Below are 25,971 nucleotides of genomic sequence, written 5' to 3'. Positions count from 1 at the left end.
GGATATTTACTTCGTGTGTCAATTATTCATAGCTGCTTGTTTGTCATTTTACTCCTGTTAGGCCTGTGGAGATGATACAGAACTAAAGGACAGAAAAAAATGTTTACTCCGCCTAACATCAGCTAAATTCAAATTGCAGCCTCTTTAGTACTAGTAAAGTAAAAAGCAAAAAGTTACCAACAAGATTTTCACATTCCAGCTTGCAACTAGATGTGCTGGCAGACAGGAGAAAAAAAATAAGCTTTTGACTTGTGAACCAACTAAATATTATGTTCAACTAACTGGGGTACCCTAGAGTGTTGATTTTTATTCATTATCTGGACCATAAGACAGACCTTAGACACATTTGAGAAAGGGGTTAAAACAGCTTTTCAGAAAAAGATCATTTATTCTAAGAATGTGTGGAGACAATAGCTTTTGGACATTTGATAAGCTATTAGCAATTAACTCAAGTATTATTTCCAAGGGTTTCAACAAGCTGAGCAAGACCTCTCTCATTGCCTAAGAATGATAATTTTCCTTCTAAGCACTTGTTATGGAAACAAATTTGGCAATCTTGGTTCAAGAAAGGTCAGGGAGAGCAGTGGGTTCAGACTCAGGTGCATTGACTATGCTGTGGGGGGGAAAATAAACACAGTGCTACCCACAGTAATGCCTGGCCCTAGCCATCATCATTAATTCCTCATATTTGTTGCTACTGACTTGAAATTGAAAATCGAGTCAAATTTCAAATCTACCGTTTTCTGAAACACTGCCTCTAGAACCACCATCGAAAGGTCCATTTTTCAAAAGCACCAAGCTCCCCTGAAACAGTTAGGACAGCAGTCTGCTGTTAGAAATGGTCAGCCAATTGTGCAGTGCAATTGTCTGAATGTCCATCAAGGCTTTATACTGAAGGTTCCATTGTCTGCAGACTGCAAGGCCTGTCAGAGAAAGCACCAACTGCACCAGGCGACATTAGCTCCAAGCAGGCCATGTTTACTAAAAACGGAGGCATTCAAAGAATACAACTGACCACAAGATGGCAATGAAGCACAGAGCACCATCTGCTTACTTAAAGCTCCAGTGCACGGAAACCTACCCCATATCCCTATTCACACCTGCCAGTTCACCAATCACTGAAAAGTGCACAAAGCAGATTAAAATGGCTATTACACTCATACAGCTGCAACAACAGCAAATACTAATCTGGACTATTAAGAGATCTGCTTAGCAAGAGACATTACACACAAATTATGCTATCAATAGGAAGATCAGTGAAGTAACTGATAATGTAAGATACCATGAAACGGTTTTTACTTGTACTGTAATCCCATGTTCCTGCGTTGCCAGGCTTGTCCTCTTCCAGGAACTAACATCTGCTTCCTCAATTTATTTCTACTCTTTGGTTTTGCATTTCCCTCATAACACATTTCAAATGAATATTACTCTTCGCATGAAGCAGTGAGGGCTCACTTCCCTCTTTATGAGGGATAATACAAAAATGGTAGCTATTTGAAGCCTTTAATACAACCATTGCAATCAGTCATATTAATCCTTTAGATAATTTATTTTACTAATGAGCATAAACCCAACAATTTTTTTAAACCACTCCTCACAGCAAATTTTTCAGATCTACAATATTTAGCATTCTATGCTGTTGCTTCTTTAAAACAATTAGATCCTTCCTATGCTATACTGACCAATTGTGCAGTCTATATTCAAGACGGGAATCTCTTAATTCAATTGACTTAAGTAAAGCTTTCATTCACTAAATAGTAGAAGTCCCAAATCTGATGCATGATTTACACAGTAGCTGCATCACCTGATTTTATATATTCTATTCTGCTGCCAACAGTGCTCTGTTGTCCTTTTAAGAAAACTGCAATTGTACACAATTGTGATTTTTGCACTGCCATCTTCATGAACACTTACCTAAAAAGCATATTGTACATTTGAATATAGCATTCATTGTGGTGCATCATGCCCCCTCCCCCACAAAAAAACCAAACATTTTCATAACATTGTCAACTGGCTCCCATTTTATGTGTAACAAAATATTTTCCCTTGATCTAGAAGAAATTTGGACTCATGAGCACGTTTGCACAAAATGGATACACCATCTTTTGGAAGGGGAAAAGAAATCAGTGACATGGGCTGGTAGTACCATGGATTAGGTCTCCTGGTGAAACACACAGAGAAGTAAGAAAACAAACAACTTAAGGCAGTGATGCCAGAAAGCAACACATGGAAAACATTAGAAGTGATTCTAATTTAAAGCAGCATTAGATGTTTAGCTCATGAAACAAAACAAGTCTCAAGTAATAAATTCCATGAGAGGGGGGAGAGCAAGTTTTTTGTTTTTTTTTGACAATCCCAAAATACTTTAATCTATATATATTCACTCCACTATTAAAAACACAACAGCTGCTTAACAGCATAACACTACATATCTTGACGAGGGATGTATCTATGCTGACTATAGCATACAAGGATATAAAAGTTTATTAGAAAATATTAAATAAAGGTGATACAAAGAGTTTGATGTGTCAGTCATTGGTCATCGGGGGAAACATACAGAGTATGGGGGGACGCTGGCAATTGGTTATGGTTCAGCATATAATACATACAGCCTGTAATGTCCCCAATGCGGGGTGTACGGTGGGTGGGGTCAAGATATAGTAGGGGGGCAGTGAGGGTACATCGCTCATATAGTGGGCTACACACAGTCATGGGTATGAGTAAGCGGGCCGGGTAATGGGGACAGGGTGACCCTCACGTGGTGGAATCCAGATTGGTAAGTTCAGGACTCAGGGGATATGGTTTAGTAGGGGGGTTGTAAGGGTTTCCCCCTCCCCCCCGTGGGTGCGTGGAGCCACATCGGCTCACTCCTGGTATTGGCGGTGGCCGGTGATGTGTTCAATGTAAATGTCTCTAGACCACCGGATAGTGTCCGAGACCATCAGGCGTCTCATGAGTCGCGCATAGCGACGGCCCACCCCACAGGCCCTGAGCACACGTTCGTTCCAGGGGTCCCAGGCGCCCAGCGCCCCGACGATCAGAGCGTCGGTGTAGACCTCGTAGCCCTTCGCCCGCAGGGTGTCAGTCAAGGGGGCGTATTTCTCGAGTTTGCGGGCTCGGGCTTCGCGGAACGCCGGGGTCCTGTTCTCGAACGGGATGGTCACGTCGACGAGGATGATCTTTTTCCGCTCCTCGTCCGTGACGACGATGTCTGGGCGCAGCGGGCTGTCGGTGCCGGGGATGGTGCGGTTGACTGCAATCTCACCGAGGTGTGGGGCGATGGCCTTCACTAGGCGGTCCTGGACGGCGTTGTGGCGCAGCTGCCAGGCTCTGGCGTGGGGCTTGCAGCTGCACAGGACGTGGGGCAGGGTCTCCAGGGTGTACCCGCACTTCCTGCAGCGCTTGTCCCGGTTCCCGTGACGGATGGCTCCATAGAGCGGGACGCAGTTTAGTCGGGCGCGGTGTATGAACCGCCAGTCGGCGAAGCGGGTGAAGCTGCCCGCGGGGAGGAAGTGGTTGCTGGAGTCCCACTTGCTGGTCACCTCAAAGGCCTTGCCCTGGTCGGGTTTTTTCCTCAGGGTGTCCACGTAGAGCGCGTGGACGGCGGCCTTCAGGGACCTCTCCAGCACGCCTCTGGCTCCGGGGCTGACGGTGATGCTGCCCTCCGTCCCGATCTGCGGCACCAGAACTCCCAGCTCCTGTCGCTCCTCGCTCCATACCCAGCGGCAGCCCAGTCGCTTCCCTAGTCGGCGCGTGGCGTTGCGGGCGCGGGACCACAGCGAGGCGTTGTCCCACCTGTCTCGGCTGAATTCGCCGTCCAGGGAGCCGCTCAGGAAGGTGGCTACATCCTGGCCAGAGGGAGGCCTGCCGATTCGGTGCTCGGTGGTAGCGTGCAGGGCGGTCGCCGCGACGCTCTTAACTGTGGCGTGTTGACTACAAGGGGAATTTCAGCAGACAAAATGTATTATCCAAATGGAAATCTGATCAAGATTAAAGCCCTACTGTTCCAAAAAGGGACACAAGATCTTGACTGCATGTAGCCTGGACCCTAAACTTTATATTTTGCCCAAAAGATAGACATTTCAGCTACAGAGGATCCCTTACCACCACAGAGTTATTGAGTCAGAGTGAAGAGTGCCAACTTCTGAATCACCAATGCCATTTTCACATCACTTTGTTTTCCCTAAGATCGCTCCAACCTCCGATCAAGCCCACAGCAGCTTAGTTTAAGAAATAACGGCATAAAACTGCTCACATATCAAATAAAACAAGCTTGTTAAAGGAAAACAAAGTACTGTATTTCTCCTTTACAACAGCTGCACATAATTCTATACACACAGTTTTTACTGGACCACAGCCACTGTCTGAAACAAGGGTACAAGTTACATATAGACATTTAGCAGAGTCTGGTTTGCAGTTTCACCCCACATACCTCATGTAATATCCTTCAAACACAAACAACTTGGCACTATCTTGCAAATATCTTTATTTCAATTTACAGATTAGTTCTGAATAATTTTATTATATACAGAAATATAACAGATATAAAAATCCAACAAATTGGATACAATCAAATCAATTAAAATCTGTATAAAGCCAATTCAGAAGGTGGTCAGGCTTCTAACTTCATCTCTCTAAAATGATATAAAAATAAAATCTGATAATCACAGTTTTGATTTAAAGTTTAAAATTAACAGGTGTTCTTTTAAACACTTATACATACAAAAAACAGCCTTCCACATCCTTCATTACCATTTTAAGATATGTTGTAGGGAAAGGAAAGTGAAAAGACGACTAAAATTGGTTTGTGTTTGTTTAGGGATTTTATATTGAATTTCTACAACTGAGAGTTTAGTGCCAGAATCCTCCTTTTTCCTTTTTGCACCTGATACTTTGAAGGGGACAGCAATTTAGTTCGAAGTGCTTATGTAGATATGTACCTCAATGAAAACTACGTTTATTGCTATGATGAAGCTGTATGCAAAAAGACTGAGATGCTGTCAGGTTAAAAATTAAACAGATTCCTTACATATTAAAAACTTAGAATTTTAGTCTAATTTTACTTAATTAGGGACAATGAAAACCCACGAGTCAGTTTCACTTTTTAGCTCCTTTCTAGTTCTTTCACCGAGTCAATATTTGTATTCCTATAATGCTTTCACATGATCTCACAACACTAATGAATTAAAACTTCACATAACCCTTGTGGGGTAAGGGAGCATTCTTAATTTTACAGAGAAATCAAGGCAAAAAGTGACTTGTCTGAAGCTAGAGGGAGACTGGCAGAGCTGGGAAAAGAACTGGATCTCATGTGCTTTAACCGCAACACCATCCTTCATCTCACTATCACATTGTTTGGCTTGCAAGCACTGAAGGGAAACCGGTGTTTTAAGAGTTGTTGCCATTGGAATTTTTTTTTTAAATCACGGAAGCAGTTCTACCAGCTTTATGTTTTGTAATTTTTACATAATCCAATTTTGGGTTTAAATTTGACCTGAGATCATTTCTTGAATTGCTAGAAGCTGAAATGGCCAAAAAAAGGAAAGATTCAAGAGGATTTCACTGGGACACACTAATTTAAGACAATTTGCAGGAAAAGGCAATCCAATTCATGCTGGCTCAACAGGGATTAAAAAAAACCCAAACCAAGGTTGGTGTACAGTTTTTGTATAGCCAATTTTCTGGCCATTCAAGTTTGTCAGACAAGCTCTACAATAAAGTAGACCTTTAATTTTACATGAAGACAGTATATCTTACTGTCTTTTTGAGCAATATTCAACTTCATTCAAATAAACGAAGATTACTACTAGTTAAAACAATAAATAGCTTCTGGTTGAAATAGTAAACTTAGAAGGCAACTAAAGAATGCATTTTTCTTCAACGAGAGACATCTTAACTGTCAGCTTCCATGTATATGGTGTTATACTATCAGTTAAGTGAAAGTGCTGAGGCAGAGTGGTATTAATACTGGTTTTCTATAAAGCAAGTATGTACTTGGGTGTAGCTTTAGAGTTTGTTGAGTTGGTTCAAAAGGCCAAAAACCTGACGTAGAATTCCATTTTTCACTGTCCTTTGCGGGTCAAATGCCATAAGTTGTTAAAGTGAAAACTAAAGCATAACCAGCAGTTGACTGCCCATGATACAGCCTAGGCTTAGACTGTCACCCTCATCAGTACATGTACTACACCTTGCATATACTGATCAGGGTAACAGCTGTTTAGAGTTCTGAAAGAACCTGGACCTACTGCACAACTAGCTTGGATAAACAGCAGGCAAGAATTTTATAATTAGAAAACACAAGAGTAGCAGCACTGGTAGTTTTTTCAGCTCTCCTGAAATCCAGCTTTAGATCAAAATATTTAAATACATAATCAAAGGTGTTATGTAACAAAGAAAAAACCTGATAAGCAAAACTGAAGTCTTGAGACAGAGCACTGTTAACTAATACAATTAGCAGGCAAAATAACAAATTTGTTTTTACAGAAGTTGGGAAAAAGACAGACAACTGAACTGCTTCAACTACCTATTCAAACTTTAAATCAGAACTGCAATTGTTGGGTTTTGAACCCTACAAATATTTCAGACTCTTTTTCCAAAAGTGCAAAATTCCAATTTAATTGCCACCCTTCTCCTACATATGGCAGACAGAGGCACACAGACACTGCAGAGAGGGAGGCAGGGTAGCCCCTCTCTGCCCCGGACTTCTCATGGATCAGGGGAAGGGGGGTGGGTAGAATGGGCATCCTCAGACATCCTTGCTTCCTTGGCAGTTCCCCTTCCATCCTCCCCAGCCCCCGCCCATGGGCGGTCACAGCCCACCTCAAGCCGCACAAGTCTTTGAACCACCACCTTCCCTGGGCCGCGAAGCTCACAGAGAGCACTAGGCATCTAGCTCCTGGGTGAGGGAAACTGTTCCAATCCCTCTGGGGTGCCCCCTCCGCTTCTAACCTACAAGGTAGGCAGGCAGTGACAGACGGCACATGGAGTGGTGCGTGGCACCTGCCAGCCAGCTCTGTGTGACCTCAGGGGACACACACCTGCATTGAGTTCTATCCCCTTGGTCCAGGGTTGGTTGCCCAGCCCCATCCTGTCTCTCCTCACACACCCCGTTAATGATCCTTCATTAAGTTCACCTATGGAAACCTTGTTACGACTTTTACTTCCCCTAGATAGTCAAGTTCAACCATCTTCTCGGCACTCCACCAGGGCCATGACTGATCCTGGCAGGGCCGATCCGAGGACCTCACTAAACCATCCAATTGGTAGTAGCGATGGATGGTGTGTACAAAAGGCATTTATGGGCTGGATTTTACCTAAACAGCTGAAGTATGAACTGCTTTAAGAGTAATACACTTATATCGCTCTTATTCTTCAAGTGACGAAGGTATTTTTTGTTTCCATATCAAATCAGGACATAATTATGTCTATTTTATTGGCTGAACATTAAATTTGGAAGCAGTATTAAAGTTATGCTTAGCTCCCTGTTATAGAAACAGTAGGGTAACAGGGCTACCAAATTTAGAGGGCTAGAAAACATCAAGCATTTTATAGTATGTTTCCTGGAGTCTATTAAATATCCTCTGTCTATGCTCTATGGTTAAGCAGTATCCAATAGCATCTTCTGTTTCTTGAATTCGTTTCTGGAACCTGCATCCATCCCGTGCAAGTTCTTCCCAGGGTCCTTTCCGATCTTCTTCACTGCTTACATAATACTCAGTAACTTCTTCAAGGAATGTTACCTATAAAAGAGAAGATATTTATTAAAGCAGGAGTGCTCCACCTTTTTCTGAGGCCCTCCCCCCAACATCCTATAAAAACTCCACGGCCCATGTGTGCCACAACTGTTTTTCTGCACGTAAAAACCAGGACCAGCATTAGGGGATAGCAAGCAGGGCAACTGCCCAGGACCTCATGCCACATGGGGCCCCGTGAAACTAAGTTGCTCAGGTTTGAGCTTCAGCTCCTTGCGGTGGGGCTTTGGCTTTCTACCCTTGGCCCCAGCAAGTCTAATTCTGGCTCTACTGGGAGGAGCCATCTGAAACCTGCTAGTGGAACCCCAGGGGGCTCCAGACCCCTGGTTGACAATCACTGTATTAAAGCACTGGACAATCATTTACACACAAAGTGATCTCATTCTTAATTAGTATTTGCAGTTACTGTTACCATATTTTGCCATGAGGACTCAAATTAGAAACTGTCCCAAAAAACCTAAGGAAAACATAATTCAATGTTGACTGACTTGTGCAGTGGGGTCTTTGCACTAACATTTGACTGCGACAACACAAGGTTGTAACATGCCTGTTTTTAAATGGGTGTATTTTAGTTTATCTTTACAAAGGTAAAAACAGGAGAACTTAGTTCCTGAGGCTTACTTAAGTTGTGTACTGTTCTGAATAGACTCTATGGGTACTACAGTGTAAACAAGAAGTCCCATCATCAATAAAAAGAACAGGATGTCATACGGTTTTTAAATTTAAGGAAGTGGAACTCATAGCTACGTGGCTAGGACACCACAGATCAGTTATTTAGGACTTACAGTGAATTCAGCAGGTGTATTTAAATACCACGTACAGAGTTTTGAAATTACAGTAATGGGATTTTCAAATGTCACAACCCTAAGCTTCATGATGCAGCAAATAGGTATATCTTTAAAGCTATGATCAAACATTTGGCAAGGCATGCTACTAAAACAGAGGCAGTATCTTCTTCCATAATGGTTATACAACAATATTTTCACTGTATTTAAAATTCAAATAAAATACTTGGAATCACAATATTAGCTCATCACCCAGCCTAATGCTATTTTAAAGATTTAATTTATTATCCTTCTGATGTTAGCTAATAAGCTAGAGTGAGTGCCATACTGTACTTTAAACTCAACATACAGTATCTAATTATGTGCTTCTTAGTTTTGCTACCTTCAGTGTTTCAGATGCAATTAAAACTGAAGCCCTGACTACTTGTTCTGAACATTGCTATACGATCTGTAAGGACAAGTGTATTAATTCCAGTTTCTTGGAAACACTCCACTTTGGACAATTGGCTCTGGTCTATGCTACAAACTTATCTCAGTATAACTACATCACTCAGGTGTTGCAAATCCACATCCCCAAGTGAAACAGTTACACCGACCTAACTCCCAATGTAGACAATGCTACATCAATGGAAGGGCTTCTCCCATGGACACAGTTACCGCCTCGCACGCAGGTGCAGTACCTATGCCAAGGGGAGACCCTCTAGGCGCTGCAGCTGTGTCACTGCAGCACTGTATATTCTGCAAAACATTCTCACTGAGAAGCTGTTCTTTGCATCTCTCTCCTCCCCTTTCGTCCCCTCAAAATGTTTGACTGACACAGCTACTATGGAAACCTTCAAAGGGAAAAGAGCTTCTATAACTTAACAAAAAGGCACGAACTTTGGTGCCAACATCTAGACAAACCATTTCCAGTATAAATGGATTCTGCATTCAGATAAAACCACAAGAGTGGGGTATGTGAGTCTATTAGAATTTCCTTAACATTTTAAAGGAGACGTTTAACTTAAGCTGTATAAACTTGCTTAACATTTTTTTAAAAGCTAACCACTCAGCCAAGAAGCATTTCATTTGCTATCTCAAAATCATCCAGTCTTTTGCCAATTGCAGGTTAAAGTAATGTAAATGCAGAAATTGCCTAGAATAATTACTGTACCTCTTAAAATTACATACTTTATACCAGGAACAGCCATCAGTGCCAGCCACCAGCATAGCTACACTAGGGAGTTATTCCAATTCAAACAGGCAAAGAGACTATATGCACGAGTGTAGCTTATGCCTGCTTGAAACAGGAATAAAGCACACTGGTGCAGGCTGCAGCTTAGCCTTACACTAGGCATTACTCTGGTGGTGCCAAAAGTTAAAATCCCCAGTGTGCACAAGGCCTTAGAGTAGGCTTGAGGAAGGGTAAAACTATTTAGAATTTCCAGGAGGTTTCAGTTACTGCTGCCACACTCACCCCACACCTATGTGCACTTTGAGCACTGGCAGAGAGTAAGATAAAGCTTCTATGTAGCGACCTACTGGGCTATTTATCAAAGGGATCATACAAAGACTGATCCAAAAGTGTCATCAGTCTTAAAACTAGTCCAGAAACTCAGTTTTAGCTTTAATTCCCCATTGGAAGTCAAGTCCTTAGTTAATTCAATATAGTGTGTTAATAACAGATACCCTGTGTTTTCCTGTTGAATTATTCAAGGTGATTTGGACAATACAGTCTTGACTAAGAAACCCTCTGTCACTTTTAAGCAATCTTTGGGTAACAGACCAGCCATATCTAATTAAATCTCTGCTTTCAAATAAACTGGATAGTTACATCACCCTGTACCTTTGTGGCCTACTAATTTCATCCCCTTTACATCAGTCTACCACACCCCCTTGGGTACAATTACCAACTTTTGTAATATCAAACTAGATATTGCATATAGATCATTATTCATTCACTGTGTTACTAGGATGGATTACACAAAGGGTTTGAAAATTGTTTGAAAATTGCTGTATCTAAATTACAAGAAATAGGTAAGGTGTTACTAAAAATGCAAATTTCATGCACTCCAATAAAATGTTTTTAAAAGCCTTCATCTGACATGCAGCAAGATCTTGAAGATAAAAGAATAAGTATATGAACCTTTATATAAGTGCACCAAGTGGCTCTTTAGAATGCCTACACAAAGCCATAAAAATAAAGTATAATCCAAGAACAGAAAGTAAACATCTACTTGGAGTTAGTTTGCACATAATTACACTGACATCAAACTACAAGTTGCTACTATATGAAAACATTCCAGCTGCAATTTCCACTAGCCACTTTGTGTGTGTGTATGTGCTATGTAGTATACATGCATACTTTTTAAAACTAAACCCTTCAGGTGAGGGATTCCGATCTTTGTCTACACATTGTCCGTTACAGAGTGTTAGGTATACTTTCAACATTACGTGAAGTGCATTTCGCACCAAATGGTCGCTTCTAAAACAAGTCACTTCCTAGAATCTTTTTCAGTCTCAAATCTTCACTGTTTCCACAAAACAGAATTACAAGCTATTCAGTGTTAAATTTGCATTTTAAGTTTTTAACATTAATTTGTTGCTGCAACTCAGCTAATTTTTTATAAAGGTAGTTATACTTAATTTGAAGAGTTTCAAATGATGCAGTGAGAATTTACAGTGAAATACTAAGACAGCTGGACTACTGACATACACACATGTATCCCAAGTGACTGTAGGGAAGTCCACCTACAAAGCAATTCACCAGTGCCTGCCCCAGATCAGCTGACTCAGGCTCATGCTCGGGGACTGTCCAATTGCTATGTAAGTGTTCAGGCTCAGACAAGAGCCAGAGCTTTGGGACCTGAGATGACCCTGCCAAGCCAGGGTCAGCCACAGCCCTGCCTTGGGTCTTTTATTCGAGTGTTGACATACCATTAGGGGCTCTTTCAAACTCACCTCTGAGCTATGGCTCAAAAAATGTGAACGCTGATCTAGATGGCTCTAGTCTTCTAAAGGAATAGGACTCAATCTCATCAGACAGCACAGTTAGGTGCTATAGAGCCATTGATTCTTCATTTCATCTTCAAAAGTATGCTAGAATGGGACATAGGTCGAGCTACTTTCTGTTAAATAGATGAAATGCTAAATTCCCATAATCATGGTAAAGGCTAACAGATATACAATATAGTTTTAGGCTCAAACAGCCATAGTTTATGTAGTTCATCCCAGTAGCAGGAAGGGGTGGAGTCAACAGCATCCAAAGAAAACTATCAACCTTAAACTCCCATCTCCCAGCAAGTCTGCTATTGTAAAAATTCTGCTATTGTCAGGGGAAAGAAACCTGGGAATAGAAATATAATTTCGAAAATAAAGATTTTAAAGTAGAGATGTTAAAAACAAACTAAAATAAATCAGTCAAGCAGTAGCATTTGATGCTAGGTGAGTCAGGAAGTATAAAATGCTACTCCCTGACCTAGCAGAAGTTAAAAGCACAACCATCATAAGATGGCGAGTGACAGAAGATCTGAGATGTAGTTCTTGCTAGTCAAACCCTCAGGGAGGTGCTCAAAAGGGAAATGCTCTCCTTTCTCCTATAAGGAAAAGCTGGCAAACTACTTCAAATCACAGTAGTATCAGATCATGTCTGGAAGAAAGGGTACTTGGAATGGCAGGTGAAAGATTGGGAAACTGGGCTATTCATGAAGCTGCAGGGCACAAGCCTTGAATATCAGACTATCCCCAAGCCAGGCTATTTTGATAAACTGTTACAGTATCATGGAACTCCATCTTACAAACCCTTACATGGGGTTTGCAAAATTTGACACTGTCTTACAATATGCTTGTAAAGGGACTCAATTTACAGTAGCCTAAAAGTAATAGTTAACTTTTTAGACAGCTACTTGAGCTAAATCCTAGTACACAAGATCAATGTCAATCCAGCAAGCCAGCTCCTCAGAGACTTGGTAACAAAACCTGTGAACCAATACACAGATCTCCATACTTGTCTATTTGTATTTAGAACTATAGTGTTAAAATATTTTAACTAATTCCTTGGATTACTACAGAGAATACTTCAATCTGACTAATAAGAATTGTTTAAGCTCAACAGAAGTGTTATTATGCATTTTTAAAAAACTCATACTGTTTTCAAAGTTTCTATAAGAACCAAGTTCTTGACTTCTGTTACCAAGTGTTAAGATACTATAGTATTAAAGAGTTTCCTCCCACTGCACTAGAAGTACGATTAAGACAATCATGTGCTATTACACAAACTAGTTTAATAAAGTTACTTGGCTACAATCTGAAGAGATCATTTCTGGGTAAGTTATAAAATGGAAATATGGGTCTGACACAAATACAAACATTTGTATGTCACATTAATTTTTTTGGTAAGGAAAGATTAAAAGGAAACAAGGAAGTTTTACTAAATCCTTAATGCTTCCAGATGCCGTCAGAAGAAAAACAAAAACAGTAGACAGTGTCAGAACCCAGAAAGTGCAAGGAAACCCTGCTTTAAAATTAAAGTGAAATTCCAGAACTCAGAGGATTAAGGAAATAAAAGTTTGTTAACTCACATCATAACACATCACTGTTTGCCATTTTATCAAAAACTTGATGTACACTCAAATATTAATTGAACAATTAGCTTCTAAGCTTGTTGCGGGAGTGATCATCTCTTGCTATGGGTAAAAGTCCTGCCACCACTGACTTCCAGGATACCTCCTTATGTTTTCACTTGTTGTTCTAAGCAATGGACCCCCGATCCTGAGTTAAGAGCCTAGGCACTAAAGCAGAACCTAAGTCATCAACTGACTGCTCAACCACACATCTCATTTGGAACCAGAAGTACACAATCAGGCAGCAACAGAGACCAAAAAAGAATATACAGTACAATACTGTGTTAAACAGATGATAGTAACAAAATAAAGGGAAAGTTTAAAAAAGATTTAACAAGATAAGGAAACTCTCTGTGCTTGTTTCATTTAAATTAAGATGTTTAAAAGCAGCATTTTTCTTCTGCATAAAGTTTCAAAGCTGTATTAAGTCAATACTCAGTTGTAAACTTTTAAAAGAACATTTCGTTCATAGGTATGAACATTTCAGAGTTATGAATAACATCCACTCCAGAGGTGTTCATAACTCTAAGGTTCAACTGCACCACAATACCAGTACATAAGTACTGGAACTAACATGAAATATACCTTTTTTCTCTTGGTATGTGTATGTTTCTCTCCAAAAAGAATGCCATGCTGCACAATATCTGTGACCTCACAGTTATGGTTCTCCAGCAGCTGCACCTGACAGGTGAATAAGAGATTGCACTGAGAGCTGACCAGACACAGCCCTGATGCTCCTTCTAAGTCCTGCTTCCCTTTCTTTTTTGCAGTTTGAAAAGGTGCCTTGAAATTGAAAGGGTTATAGGGATCATCTGAGTTACAAAATGAGTTCCAAAGTTCCAAATTATCTTCCTCATCTGCACTATTACACTCCCATTCATCATCCTCTTCAGAACTGAGGGCAGGAGAGCCAGGAAGGCTTTCGGCCCATGAAGAATCCTCCTCTACATATGACTCACCAGACAAATCCTTCTCTGAATCATTAACAGCAGTTCGAATGGCAGCTGTAAAGTTCTGAGGGTTATAAGGATCCAAACTGCAGAAGGAGTTCCAGAGGTGCTGGCTCTCACTATCTTGGCTAGTAGAGTCTGAATCTGAGAGGGACCCCTCGCTATCAAATCCATCATCATCATCATCCCCATCCCAGTCTTCCTCACCCTCTGAACTTTCCTCTCCACTGGAACTGACCCTGATAATGTAGTCTATCAGTTTGTTGGCGCAGGCAGGCCTGGATGACACTGGCAGGTCTTGCTCTATATCAGAATCCTCATCTTCATCCTCTTCCGAGAGGGTCTCTTCCTCAGCTGCCTCCTTCTCAGGACTCCATACTTCCTGTTCTAGGGGGCTCTCTCCAGCTTGCCCCACTATGCTGTGCTCAGACAGTTCCTCGGGGCATCTCAGCTCCCAGGCATCACACTTCTGCTTTAGATCCTCTTGGTTGTTACCCCTGTGCTGCTGCTCCTCCTCCAGGCTGTGGTAGCCGTGGTCCGGTTCAGGCACGGGCAAGCAATTAGTCGCCAGCTGTTGCTGCTGGAGGAACTCCAGGCGCTTGGTGCGCAGGTGCTGGATTTCCGGGAGCCCCTCCCGGGATGGGGGTCCCCGCCAGCCGTCCGCGGGGAGCTCGGCGTTCAAGGGCTGTGGCAGGTGGCTCTTGTCGGTGCAGCAGGCTTGGCCGTAGCCGGACCCCGGACTGCCGCCGGGACCCAGCACGTAGGAGACCAGGTCCACTTGCCGGACACTGAGCGGGGCCAGGCCGGTCCGCACCATCTCAGCTCCCCACAGCGGCTGGGCAGGCTCCAGACTACGCTTCAGGCGCATCTCCGGGGCGTTGTCCGGCCAGCGCAGCTCCCCGTCGGCCCAACTCAGTGAAGCGGCGGCCTCGGAGAGCAGCAGAAGAGGCGCGGCCTGAGATCCCCCCGCGGGAGGCTCCCCCGCCGCGGGGCACCGGGCGCTGCTCAGCCCCTGCCCGGGCAGCAGCCGGTGGAGGAGACCGGGCAGTGGGGAAAGCAGCTGCGAGACGAGCCGCAGCCAGGAGAAGGGGGTGCTAAGCTGGGGCTGGGCTGCCACGGCAGGAGCCGGGGGACAGGGGCCGAGCTTCAACCAGGTGAGTCCTAACCAGGAGCTGGCTTGGCCGAGCCCGGGGCTCGCCTGCTCCCGCTTCCTCGGCTCCATAGCGGGGCTCCTCAGCGCTCCTTGCGGCCCGGCCGCTTCTCCGGCGCCGGAATCCAGCTGCTGCCTGCGGAAGCTCGGGATCTCCTAGCGGCGTCGCGGTCTCCTCTCGGGCAGGGCTCCATAGTGCGGCGGGCCAGCAGTCCCCTCAGGCCAGCGACGACACCATGGAGCCCGGCCCGGCCGGCTGCCCGGCCTGAAGTAGCGAGAACAAAATGGCGTCGGAGCCGCGAGAGCAACGGTTAAACCGCCCACCCGGCGCGAGACCCACACTAGCCTGTGAGGCGCGCGCCCGCGGCCAGCTCCTATTGACCTGACAGGGCTCAGGGAGGAGTGGGAGGGGCCGTTCCGCAACACCCTGGCAACTCCGTCACCGCCCCCAACCTATGATTGGTTCCTTGCTGGACTACAAACCCCCGCCCATCCGAGCTGCTGGCTGTTCGAGATATCGCCCGCACCCTACCGTAGAATTGCATCAGCCACGGAGGAGAAAGGGGGAGGGGCGCATGCGCTGCACAGCCACCACCCAAGGCCTTGCGGAGCCTATTGCACGGCAGCGCCCCCTCTGGACATCTGCGGGAACTGCACCCCTATTGCTGTCCTGCCTCCAGCATCTGCTGACTGCATCCTTGACTCCCACCCACCCCCGACTCCAGCTCCCCCTGGTTCTTCGGGGGCTGCTCTGCAAACTGCCCCCTACCCTGTGCCTCCCCCTGGCTCCACAGCGCCCCCTTGCCTTGAGGGCAGCAGGGATGACAAGGCACTGCTGTGGCGCTGAGCACTCCTGCTCCCCACACAGCTTTGCTTCTTATAGGCAGGGCCCTGTCCCTCTGGGCTGGGGTTCCCTGTGCTCCTGAAAACCTCTCTCAAAAAACAGGGTCTAGCACTCAACATCCCTGCAGGCTCCAGGGGGAGTAGTGGGGTTCTGTCCCTACCCTCAGGCTCCCTAACTCCAGGCTGGCAGCTACCCCATTGGCTTACGCTTGTAGGGGCTTCTCCACCAGTGACCATGGATTTAGAACTTCATGAAGAGCCATCCATTTCTCCAGACCTTCTTTTTGCTGCCATCCTGCTAGATGTCTGGCAAAGCCCCAGCTGCAATAGGGATCAGCTAGTATGTTACAGCAGCTCTGCCTTAGAAGAGGATATGGGCACAGCATTGGCAGTGGAGCAAAGCATTGATGGTAGGAGTGGGTTGGTGGTACCTTTCCTACATCTTGTTGCACCATCCTTGCTCTCATGGAGAGGCAGCCACACAGTCTTGAAAACACTGTCCTAGAGGCTGCACTGCAGAACAGACTGGTAAACAGAATCTGGAGGAAAAGAAGCAGCCCTGCTCCACTGTCTGATTGCAATGGAGCCAAAACTACATTGTGTCTTGCAATACATTCTGCACTCTCAGTTTAGAGATTCCAAATGATGAGATGTTCATCTCTTTCTTTCTTGGGAAGTTTGTTCCTTAGCTAATGAGGCCATTATTCCTAAAACCCATCTTAAATTTTCCTTTTAATTTTAATCCCACTTCTAATTACACCCCTTGTACTTAGTATCTTAGTGATTGCAGCTCCTCTTAGACTTATGAAAACCTTCCGCCTGAACCCATGTTCTGCAGTTTGGCCAGGCTGTATTAATTTATTCCTTTTAATCTTTTATCTTAAGTCTATTGACTCCTTTATTTTTAGACTTGGCTAAGAGGCAAAGAGCAGTTATGAAATGAAATAGAAAGTGTGGGGGAAAAAGGCCTGTGCCAGGTAGTTATCAGCTGGCATAGGGTGAGGCTGCTCTGCAAACAGTAATAAGAGGCTGGTAACCACATTATCAAAGGGCACATTCACCAAGGTCACGGGGATTAGGGTGAGCAAGTTGCCAAAGGTCCACCCCACTCAGTCACCGTTTTAGGACATAGCTGGTTAAAGATAAAAGTGAAGAAATCTGGGAAAGGAGCAGATAACTTCATTGCAGCTTATTTCATTGGCTGTTTGATCTATCATAGGTATACTAAGACTGGAATAGGGCATCTTATGCAAACCAGAAAATATTGAATACAAGGATAAACTGTTCAGTGAAGCACTAGGAGACTTTGGTTCCAAGAGGTTGCAGATGTAAAAGGGCAAATTTTTAATAGAAAGGCAGTGACATTGAGACGTCTGTGAGCTGGAGGATGCAATGGGAAGCGTGGAACTGATAGGGTGCATGGAGATCTTTATCACATGAGAAGATATGCAGCAGAAACTGCAAGTGGTAATCAGAGACTTAAGGATGAATGTAGACTAATAATAGTAATAATGATAATAATGTCCTGCGCTTATCTAGGATTTTTCAACAGTAGATCTCAAAGTGTTTTACAAAGGACAGAAATATTATTATTCTCATTTTACAGATGGAGAAACTGAGGCATGGAGCAGTTAAGTGATTTGCCTGAGGACACTCAGTGGGCCAGCTGTCCCCAGTCTCAAGCCCACTGATTAGAACAGGGGACCAGATATTAGGATCATTGAGTTCTATTCACCACTACTAGTTGTTCTTGCACCATCCATTGAGGTCCACAGTATAGTCAGTCATTGACTGTGTGTGTGTTCTCTCTCCATGCTCTGGCCAGTTAGCCCATACAGCAGGCTCCGATCCAACTGCCCGAAAGACCGCAGACTCTGTTTTTGTAGCGAAGGTACTTGGCTAGGTTCATTGGCCACGAAGTATGGTCCTAGCTCCTCAGATCTGTGTCTACAGTTACACTGGGACATGTATGCTTGTGACAATGGATGTGGCTCAGTGAATGGGGAGACTTTCCATTCCCCCTGGCTAGGGGCGGCTCTTGGTATTTTGCTGCCCCAAGCACGGCAGGCAGCCTGCCTTCGGCGGCTTGCCTGTGGGAAGTCCCCGGTCTGCTGATTTGGCAGCATGCCTGCGGGAGGTCCGCTGAAGCCGCAGGACCAGCGGACCCTCTGCAGGCATGCTGCCGAAGGCAACCTGCCTGCCGCCCTCGTGGTGACCAGCAGAGCACCCCCCGTGGCTTGCTGCCCCAGGCACACACTTGGCATGTTGGTACCTGGAGCCGCTCCTGCCCCTGGCCCTTGGCAGGACAAAGAAACGGAGCCTGTGACTCCTCTTTTATACACTGATAAAAACTAGTTACGTATTGCCCCTCTGACACGGTTAGTTACCACCCTTTACCTTGTACATGTAGGTTCAGTGAAAACAACACTATCCATTATCCTGACCTTGTCTTTAAGAGGGGTCAGTGTTTCCTTGTATCATCTTCGGAGCGTGCGAAACGCTATAACTGTGTATTGGGATGTTCTGGCACCAATTGTTTTTAGTCCCTTATGGTGGGCCTGGGAATGTTAGGCCCGGGACTATGATTGAGGAATGTAGTTTTATGATTGAGCCTTGGGGGCACTCCCAATTAATTATAATATATGGATAAAGTATTTATATTTGTAGTATATATAGGTATATATGCGTTGTCTGTATGTGTATATATGGCACCACCTCATATTAGGGTGACCAGATGTCCTGATTTTATAGAGACAGTCCTGATTTTTGGGTCTTTTTCGTATATAGGCTCCTATTACCTACCGCTTCCTGTCCCGATTTTTTACATTTGCTGTCTGGTCACCCTACCTCATATTCAAGCATAACAATCCTTTTCCAATCTGGGCTTGTAGTCTGGCCTTTTTACTTTGCTACGTAGCAGCACACTCCTATTAGGGTAATTACGGTTACCACTTGTATCATAATTAGCAGGCTGAGTATTTTGAAATATTGGGATTGGCATTATTACAGCGCTATGAATATGAGAAGTAAAACCAAAATTTTGAGTAGTGACATCACAAATGAGGCCTTTATATATAAATTTATTGTAAGTAGTTATTATACAGTACTGTCCATCCATGTCACAGGTGACCCTTACTGCTGGTTGTCACCCTCTGGTAAGCTTTGCTGCGCAAAAACCAGGAACGGCTAGTTTCTCTGTTCCATTGGTTGCATTGCTCTGTGACACACCAGGAGTTGACATTGACGCAGTTTTTTCTTATAGATGCTGCCTTCCAGCTAATCTACTGAATGGGTAGTAGCCAATTTATCAAACATTGCTGTGTCAGGCGTTAGTGTTAGTATCCAGACAATGAACAAGATTGTTTTGAATAACATGGTTCAGTTAGGATGCAGTGTCACTGACCCCCCCAGTGGTGACTAGTATGAACAGGGGATTTGTTTACACAATTTGTAGTTACTATAAAACTTAATTTCTTTACCAATTTGTTTTTTCCCTACCTTGTTGTTTGCTGCCATTAGTTTGTTAATTTTTACCTGTGTGTTGGTGAAACAGTTTAGCAGTGTTATGCACGCTGTGAATGGTATACAGCAAGAATACAGTAATACTGCAATAATAGTTGCTTTTACACAGTAGCCAAATTCATCCATATTTCCGTGCTAAAGATTTAAAGTCACTGGCACATAAATCCACTTTGCTTAATATGCAGTTTAAATGACAGACGTGTTCCAGCTAGCTGATTGCCTACTTAATTGTCCATATGTGGTAGACTGAGGTGTACTTGATCAGTCTGTTATTTATAAAGCACTTCATTTTTCTTTTCTTGATGCTTGGGGTTTTCTTCCCTGTGTTCTGATATCTTCTGGTGTCTTTAGGGTGTGATATCTTCTGGTGGTTTTGGCCTGTGGAATGCAACCTTAAACAACTTAAATTAGTTAACATCTTAAAGTTTTGCTTGTTTGTTTACATTTCTCTTGTTTTCAGTAACCCAAATTTAATACACAAATTAACTTTATTTACAATGTAATAGGGACCAAGTGTTTTATAACACAAGCTATACTTTTGCAATTGTTGTATAGACGTTCATTTTCACTTGAGGTGCATTAGGTTTAACTGCTAAAATAGATGGTCACAATCTTCTAGGAGAAGCTGCATTGCTTTCCCCTGCTGAGCACTCTGTTTTAGCAAAACAGTTAGTAACAGAATTTTTACCCAAGCTTTTTAGAGTTAATTTGCTTGTGATAACAATTCTACTCTTGCTAACTGTTTAGAAGCACAAACTTTAATAAACACTACTTTCCTTTAACACAAAATAAAAAAGAATAAAAATTAAACCAAAATGAATTTTAAATATAAATCTATGCAAATACCTGCAGGCTATTAAACTTTCATGACACTTGTGTTTGGGAAACAAAGGTGGAAACCTGTTGAAATTGTTTGGTTAGCTTTAGGCATAAACTGTTATTTTTAAACAAACATTTTTATAACTATATTTAAAAGTGCAAACAAGAAACCCAAACAAGAAATTGACATTTTGTTAATATTACCTTTACCTTAATGTGGAGATTTCCCCTTGCATTTTTTCTTTAAATTAAAAAACAAAACAAAACAGAACAAAATGTTGGGATTCATAAAAGAGATTTGTGGATGCAATTGCATTATTTATTAAGGCAGAAATTTATGTCCATATATTTATAACGGAGACCTTTTTGAACTTTGCAAAAAATAATAATTCTTGTTAATAATATTATGTTTATATCCCAACCATAATATTAAAATAGTGTAGCACTACTTCTGTTTAAAAAATGCATAACATTGACTTTTGTTGCAACAAAATAAAAACAAACAAAAAAAGTAGTTTTGTGACACACACAATGTACATCACAGGACAACATACATGACATACAGGACAAACTTACAATTAAACGAATGGCACCAGAATTCTATTTATAACTACACAAGATAAGGCATTAAGACTTCAGTTATTAACGCAATGCATTTAAAAAACAGACAAGTAAACAGAAGGGATAAATATTTAAATAAGCAAGTTATTACACTTATTTAATCTTTTAATAAAAATTGATAATTCATATTGTTATTTTCCCCCTTTGTTGTATTAATTTAGTAACGTCAAGCATTTTCCATTACATTTCATTACTTTATTTAAAAACTCTGCTATGTGGAAATAAGGAGAGCCCATGTTTCAAATATTAAACAGTGGTTAGGATTAGATGCAGAGTTGCATTTCTGTTGCTAGGCAACCATATATTTAAGAAAGTTAGGAGTATTTCCAGCTATTGCATTCCTGAAGGATAAAAATAATTAATTTACTGGATTTATTTAAAGTTTTGACCTTGTTTTCTGTTTGCTTGTTTGCTGTTTTTGTTTAGTTTTCAGTTGCTTTATCTTTTTGGAGGTTCTGTAGAAACTATAACTTTTAAAACAAAGAGGGAGAGCAGAAATGAGGAGAGGCAGAGGAAAAGCAACCTAGGAAGGGAGGGATACCTGAGCCAAGAGCAGTGGTTCTCAAATTTTTGTACTGGTGATCCCTGTCACATAGCAAGCCTCTGAGTGTGACCGTTTATAAATTTAAAACACTTTTTATTATATTTAACACCATTATAAATGCTGGAGGCAAAGTGGGATTTGAGGTGGAGGCTGATAGCTCACAACCCCCCATATAATAACCTTGTGACCTCCTGAAGGGTCCCGACCCCCACTTTGAGAACCCCTGGCTAAGAGAGATTAATTCTATCAAGTTATCTTAAAATACAGGCAGCAGCAGCAGCAGTGAGTTTAGCAAACTGAGAAAGGATATAAAGGAAAACTTAGCCAGTATGTACTAATATTTGAGAAATAAGGTTATATTATTCACTTTGAGCAAAGAGTAGGGTTCTATGGGTTAAAGCAGTTGGCAACCCACACCCCTTGTTTTTATCCGGGCTCTAAGAGAAGAGTAGGAGTCATTACTTTTGTAAAACCTGAATTTGTTCCCCAAGTGTCTGTTGCTTTTGTCTGCATGCCAGGTGAGTTGGAAGAGAACCCTTGTATGTTGCAGTTAATTGTTTTTGGGCAACTGTGTGTTATCCCATCAATTCTAGCTGTTAACCCACTCAATCTCCGTTTTCACTTTGAAATTCTTTACTCACTCCCCTGAGTTTAAGTTGCAAGCAACTCCCGTCTCCTAATGTGCTCTGTGAACTGTTCCATTTTTTCCTTCATCTAATTTACCAATTCAGTGAAAGTATTATTTGCTACTTCTCCCCCCAGTGCACTTACTTTTCCTGTTCTGACAGGCACCAGTCTAAGGTCTCTCTCAGTTTTACCAGAACCTGGCTTGTATCGTATGGTAGTGGTCCCTGTTTCATTTTTTAATTTTTGCTAGGGCCACCTTTTTCCATTTCTGTCCCCATTCTTCAGGCACTATATAGGTACCTGAAGCCTGCTGTTGGCTACCAATATTTATAAAAGGGGATGACTTCTCTTTTTTGCAGATTCTTTACAGCTGTTTCCAATGGTTTATTCTGTTTCCGTGCTTGCGGTCCCTGGCCTGCTTGCCACCTTGCTAGGAGAATGGGAGCATTCCAGGGCTCTGTGGCTTCTCTTGCTTCTTTTAACTCTTTGTTTCTGTTATTTGCCCTGCCACTTTTGTGGCATGTTGTCTTAACCATTTAATAGCCATGGCCATAGTTTGCAATATTCTACATTTCTTACACTTGTTTTTCAAGGCTACAGTCTCTGCCCTAGCCTTACAGATTCCATTCCGTGTTTCTTCCCCACTAGCTTTTTAAAATTCACATGGACCTCCTTTGCTGGCAACCCAGCACAGTGTCCATACCTTGAACTCTGTAAGGATTTGCAAGGAGGGATTAAGGGGGTTCCCTAGCTCGTAGCTTTCTGCTAGGTTAGATCGCGATTCCTACAGAGGACACCTCACTAGATCAGCAGTCAGAGTCACCAGTGTAGTCAGTTTGTTGCCTGCATGTGTTCTCCCTGCATGCTTTACTGGCTCAGGCCAGATAGCCTGTACAGCAGGCTCCAGTCAAACTACCCAAAAGACCAGAGACTCAGTTTCTGTAGTGAAAGTACTTGGCCAGGTTTATTGGCCACAAAGCACAGTCCTTGCACCCCAGATCAGTGTCTACAGTTATACTAGGACATGTGTGCCGATGACAATGGATGCAGCTCAGTGAATGGTGGGACTTACCATTCCCCACCTTGTTCGAACAAAGACAGACCCTGTGACCCCTCTTTTATACACTGTTCTGAACAAATTGCTTATTGCCCCTTGGATGTGATTAGTTACCACCCTTTATCTTGTACATGTAGGTTCAATCAAAACATCTGTAGTCATCACCCTGTCATCCTGACCTTATCTTTAAGAGGGGTCAGCATGTCCTTGTATCGTCTTTGGAGAGTGCGTTTACACATAACCCTATATTGGGGTGTTCTGGCGCTATTCTTCTGCAATGGGTTTATCTGCCTCTGTTGTGTTTTTGCAACTCCAGCCCTATTCTTGCCAAGTTCATGTATCAGGCAGCAAACTTACAAAGCAGATGCCTGCTTTTAGCAGGGCCTGACTTCTGCTCACAGCTTGACTTTTGCTCACTTTGCTTTATATCAGCACGACCTGACTTTACTTCAGGCCTTACATCAGGCCCCTTATACCAGGCCTCATGTCTTAGGCTCCTTCCTTCTACACACCGAATCAATAGAGTCCACTAATTTGGGGCACCCACCATGGTGACTTTAGCTGTACTAGGGGGTGCTCACTCAGCATCTCTGAAAATCAGGCCGAAGCTGTCTGACACTGAGCACCTAGAAATTAAGGTACCGAGCTGAGTGACTACTTCTGAAAGTTTAGACCTGAAGCACTCTCTGCTTCAGTTTCCCTGTTTATAAAACAAAGGATGATACTTATTTATAGCTCAGGTGTGTTCTAACTATCAGCTGTAGTTCCACAGGTGAAAGGTGCTGAGAGTTGGTTCTTGTTAGTTCTTCCTCTTAAGTTTCTGCTGTATTTTCACGGACAAAGCTGTCACTGCTGAAACTGAACATTACGTACCTGCACTAGTGGAGAGACTGCCCGGCTACTCCTATGGAAAGAATAGTCTCTTTGTTTATCCTCACACAGACAGTAATATATATATTACTATAATTTCTCCAATAAAACTCATACTGACTGGGATGACATGTTTAATTTTCATTAGTGAGCAAACTGAAAGACAGGCCGTTATATTGAAAATTCCAATACTGACACAAGTACAGGTGGACAGGAAATAGTTCGTTGTCTTATGATCAAATACTACAGTGACCATCCAGAGCATTTCTAATCCTTGTGTCAGCTGTAGTGTAGGGAGCTGCTGACGGTAAGCAGTGTGTTCATTAAAAATGTAACTGGTAATTAAGAAATTCTACTCTTCAAAATATTCATTTACTAAGGGTGAGGTATTCAGGTCACTCCAAAGCCAGCATTTAGCAATAGGTGGGCCAGAGAACATTGTTAACCCAGCAATCATTGTTTCTTAGCTGGGCGGGGAGAAAAAGAGACCCAGGTAAATTATTATATTGTGTTCTCTGTTTGCTCAGCTTCTTTCAGCTCCTTACGTGTAAGTGCATGCTTCATAATCTACATTGCTACAGTCTGCAAGTGGCTATCTCTGCTTAATCAGAGAAATAACCTGAACAGGCCTTAGACTCAGTCTGAGGTGCAGGATTAATTTAAACCTTGTTTTTTTCCAGACAAATGAAGGCTTAGGAGGAAGGATAGTTGGTGTGGAAGTACACCATCGGGCCTTGAGCATTTAAGGTGTTAATTTGCGGTCTCACTTCCCTAAAGGGTTAAATCTGTTAGCAGTATCTCGCAGTTCACACTCCTGCAAGCTCAACCTAAGGAACAGCCATCCTCAGTCCTAGCCTCCCTCCAGCAGCTAGCATGCATCCTGGACTAGCATCATGGTAACAGCGAAAAGGTTCCTCTGCATTGGTTACACATGAGAACATTCTGTAGCTATGACTGATGCAGCCCCTTGGCAGTTGTAATTACAGGTTGTAGTTTAAGAACCAAGTATGTTTGTAACCTGGATTCTGTGTTGCTGTAGCAACAGCATTGGACAATAATAAAGCCGCCTCGGTAAGCACAGAGACCTGTGCTGGCCTTTCCATTCTCCTCCCAGCACACTCACAGGGAATGGATATTGTGAGCTAACTCCCATTTCTCAATGAGAGTGTTTTACTTTTTCCTCCTCTGCTCCATGCCCTATGTTAGGTTTTCATCTTCTTTCTTTTAATATGGTTTCTTTAGACACCTTTTACATTTCGATTTAGTGTTAGTGAGCACTGGTTTGACAACTAAGGGGACCGGAGTCCTCTCTATCACAGACAAAACAGCCATGGGCAAGACCGCATCCCCGGGCCACGATCCCATTCCCGGGCCACATAAATGTGCCTCAACTCTGACTTAGAGGGATGAAAAGGGGACTTCAGTCCTTGGTCTCTCTACTGAGACTGCAAGCAAGAGAGCGAATAGCAACAACAGTTCTGTGATAGGGTCATCTCCCTACTAGCAAGTGGGCTGAGACCCACCAAAATCATTTCACAAAGGCAAGTAGGTAGCCATCACTTGGTATCTAGTTTCACTGACTACTGAGCTGGTCGGAATTTGATGTCAGAGGCAAAAGGCTCCATATCTCATTCCCATTCTCCAGCGTGTTCAGAAACACAGAGAGAGATGGTGTCTGCCTGCCATGTGCTGGGCTGGAGTGCAGCACAGTCACTTCCACAGAGTAGCAGCCTCACCGGTTTGATTCTGGAATGCCGAGATTGCTGCACAACTGGCAGGTCCACTCTTGTGACACTGGCTTTGGGGATTCATGACACCACACGTTCTTCCA

General features: G+C 43.0%; 1 protein-coding gene across 1 annotated transcript; it reads right to left on the bottom strand.

Annotated features, from left to right (window-relative positions):
* Positions 1–4,469: 4,469 nt before the first annotated feature.
* Positions 4,470–23,807, bottom strand: PPP1R15B (protein phosphatase 1 regulatory subunit 15B). Its single transcript, XM_032785790.2, has 2 exons — positions 13,723–23,807; positions 4,470–7,739 (listed from the first exon to the last, which is right to left on the bottom strand). Exons 1-2 carry the CDS (start codon positions 15,307–15,309, stop codon positions 7,527–7,529), a joined length of 1,800 nt encoding a protein of 599 aa, XP_032641681.1. The 5' UTR covers positions 15,310–23,807; the 3' UTR covers positions 4,470–7,526.
* Between the last annotated feature and the right edge of the window lie 2,164 nt (positions 23,808–25,971).

The sequence above is a fragment of the Chelonoidis abingdonii genome, chromosome 4, assembly GCF_003597395.2.
Source record: "Chelonoidis abingdonii isolate Lonesome George chromosome 4, CheloAbing_2.0, whole genome shotgun sequence".
NCBI classification, from domain to species: Eukaryota; Metazoa; Chordata; order Testudines; family Testudinidae; genus Chelonoidis; species Chelonoidis abingdonii.
The sequence above is the reverse complement of the archived record's forward strand: the minus strand, read 5'-3'. Positions and strand labels throughout refer to the sequence as shown.

What these genes read in the sequence shown, in the direction of transcription:
- PPP1R15B (XM_032785790.2), bottom strand. Translation starts at nt 15,309, where the DNA reads ATGGAGCCGAGGAAGCGGGAGCAGGCGAGCCCCGGGCTCGGCCAAGCC. An exon ending in CACATACCAAGAGAAAAAAG is followed by an intron (nt 7,740 to 13,722) that starts GTATATTTCATG and finishes TCTCTTTTATAG; the next exon opens with GTAACATTCCTTGAAGAAGT.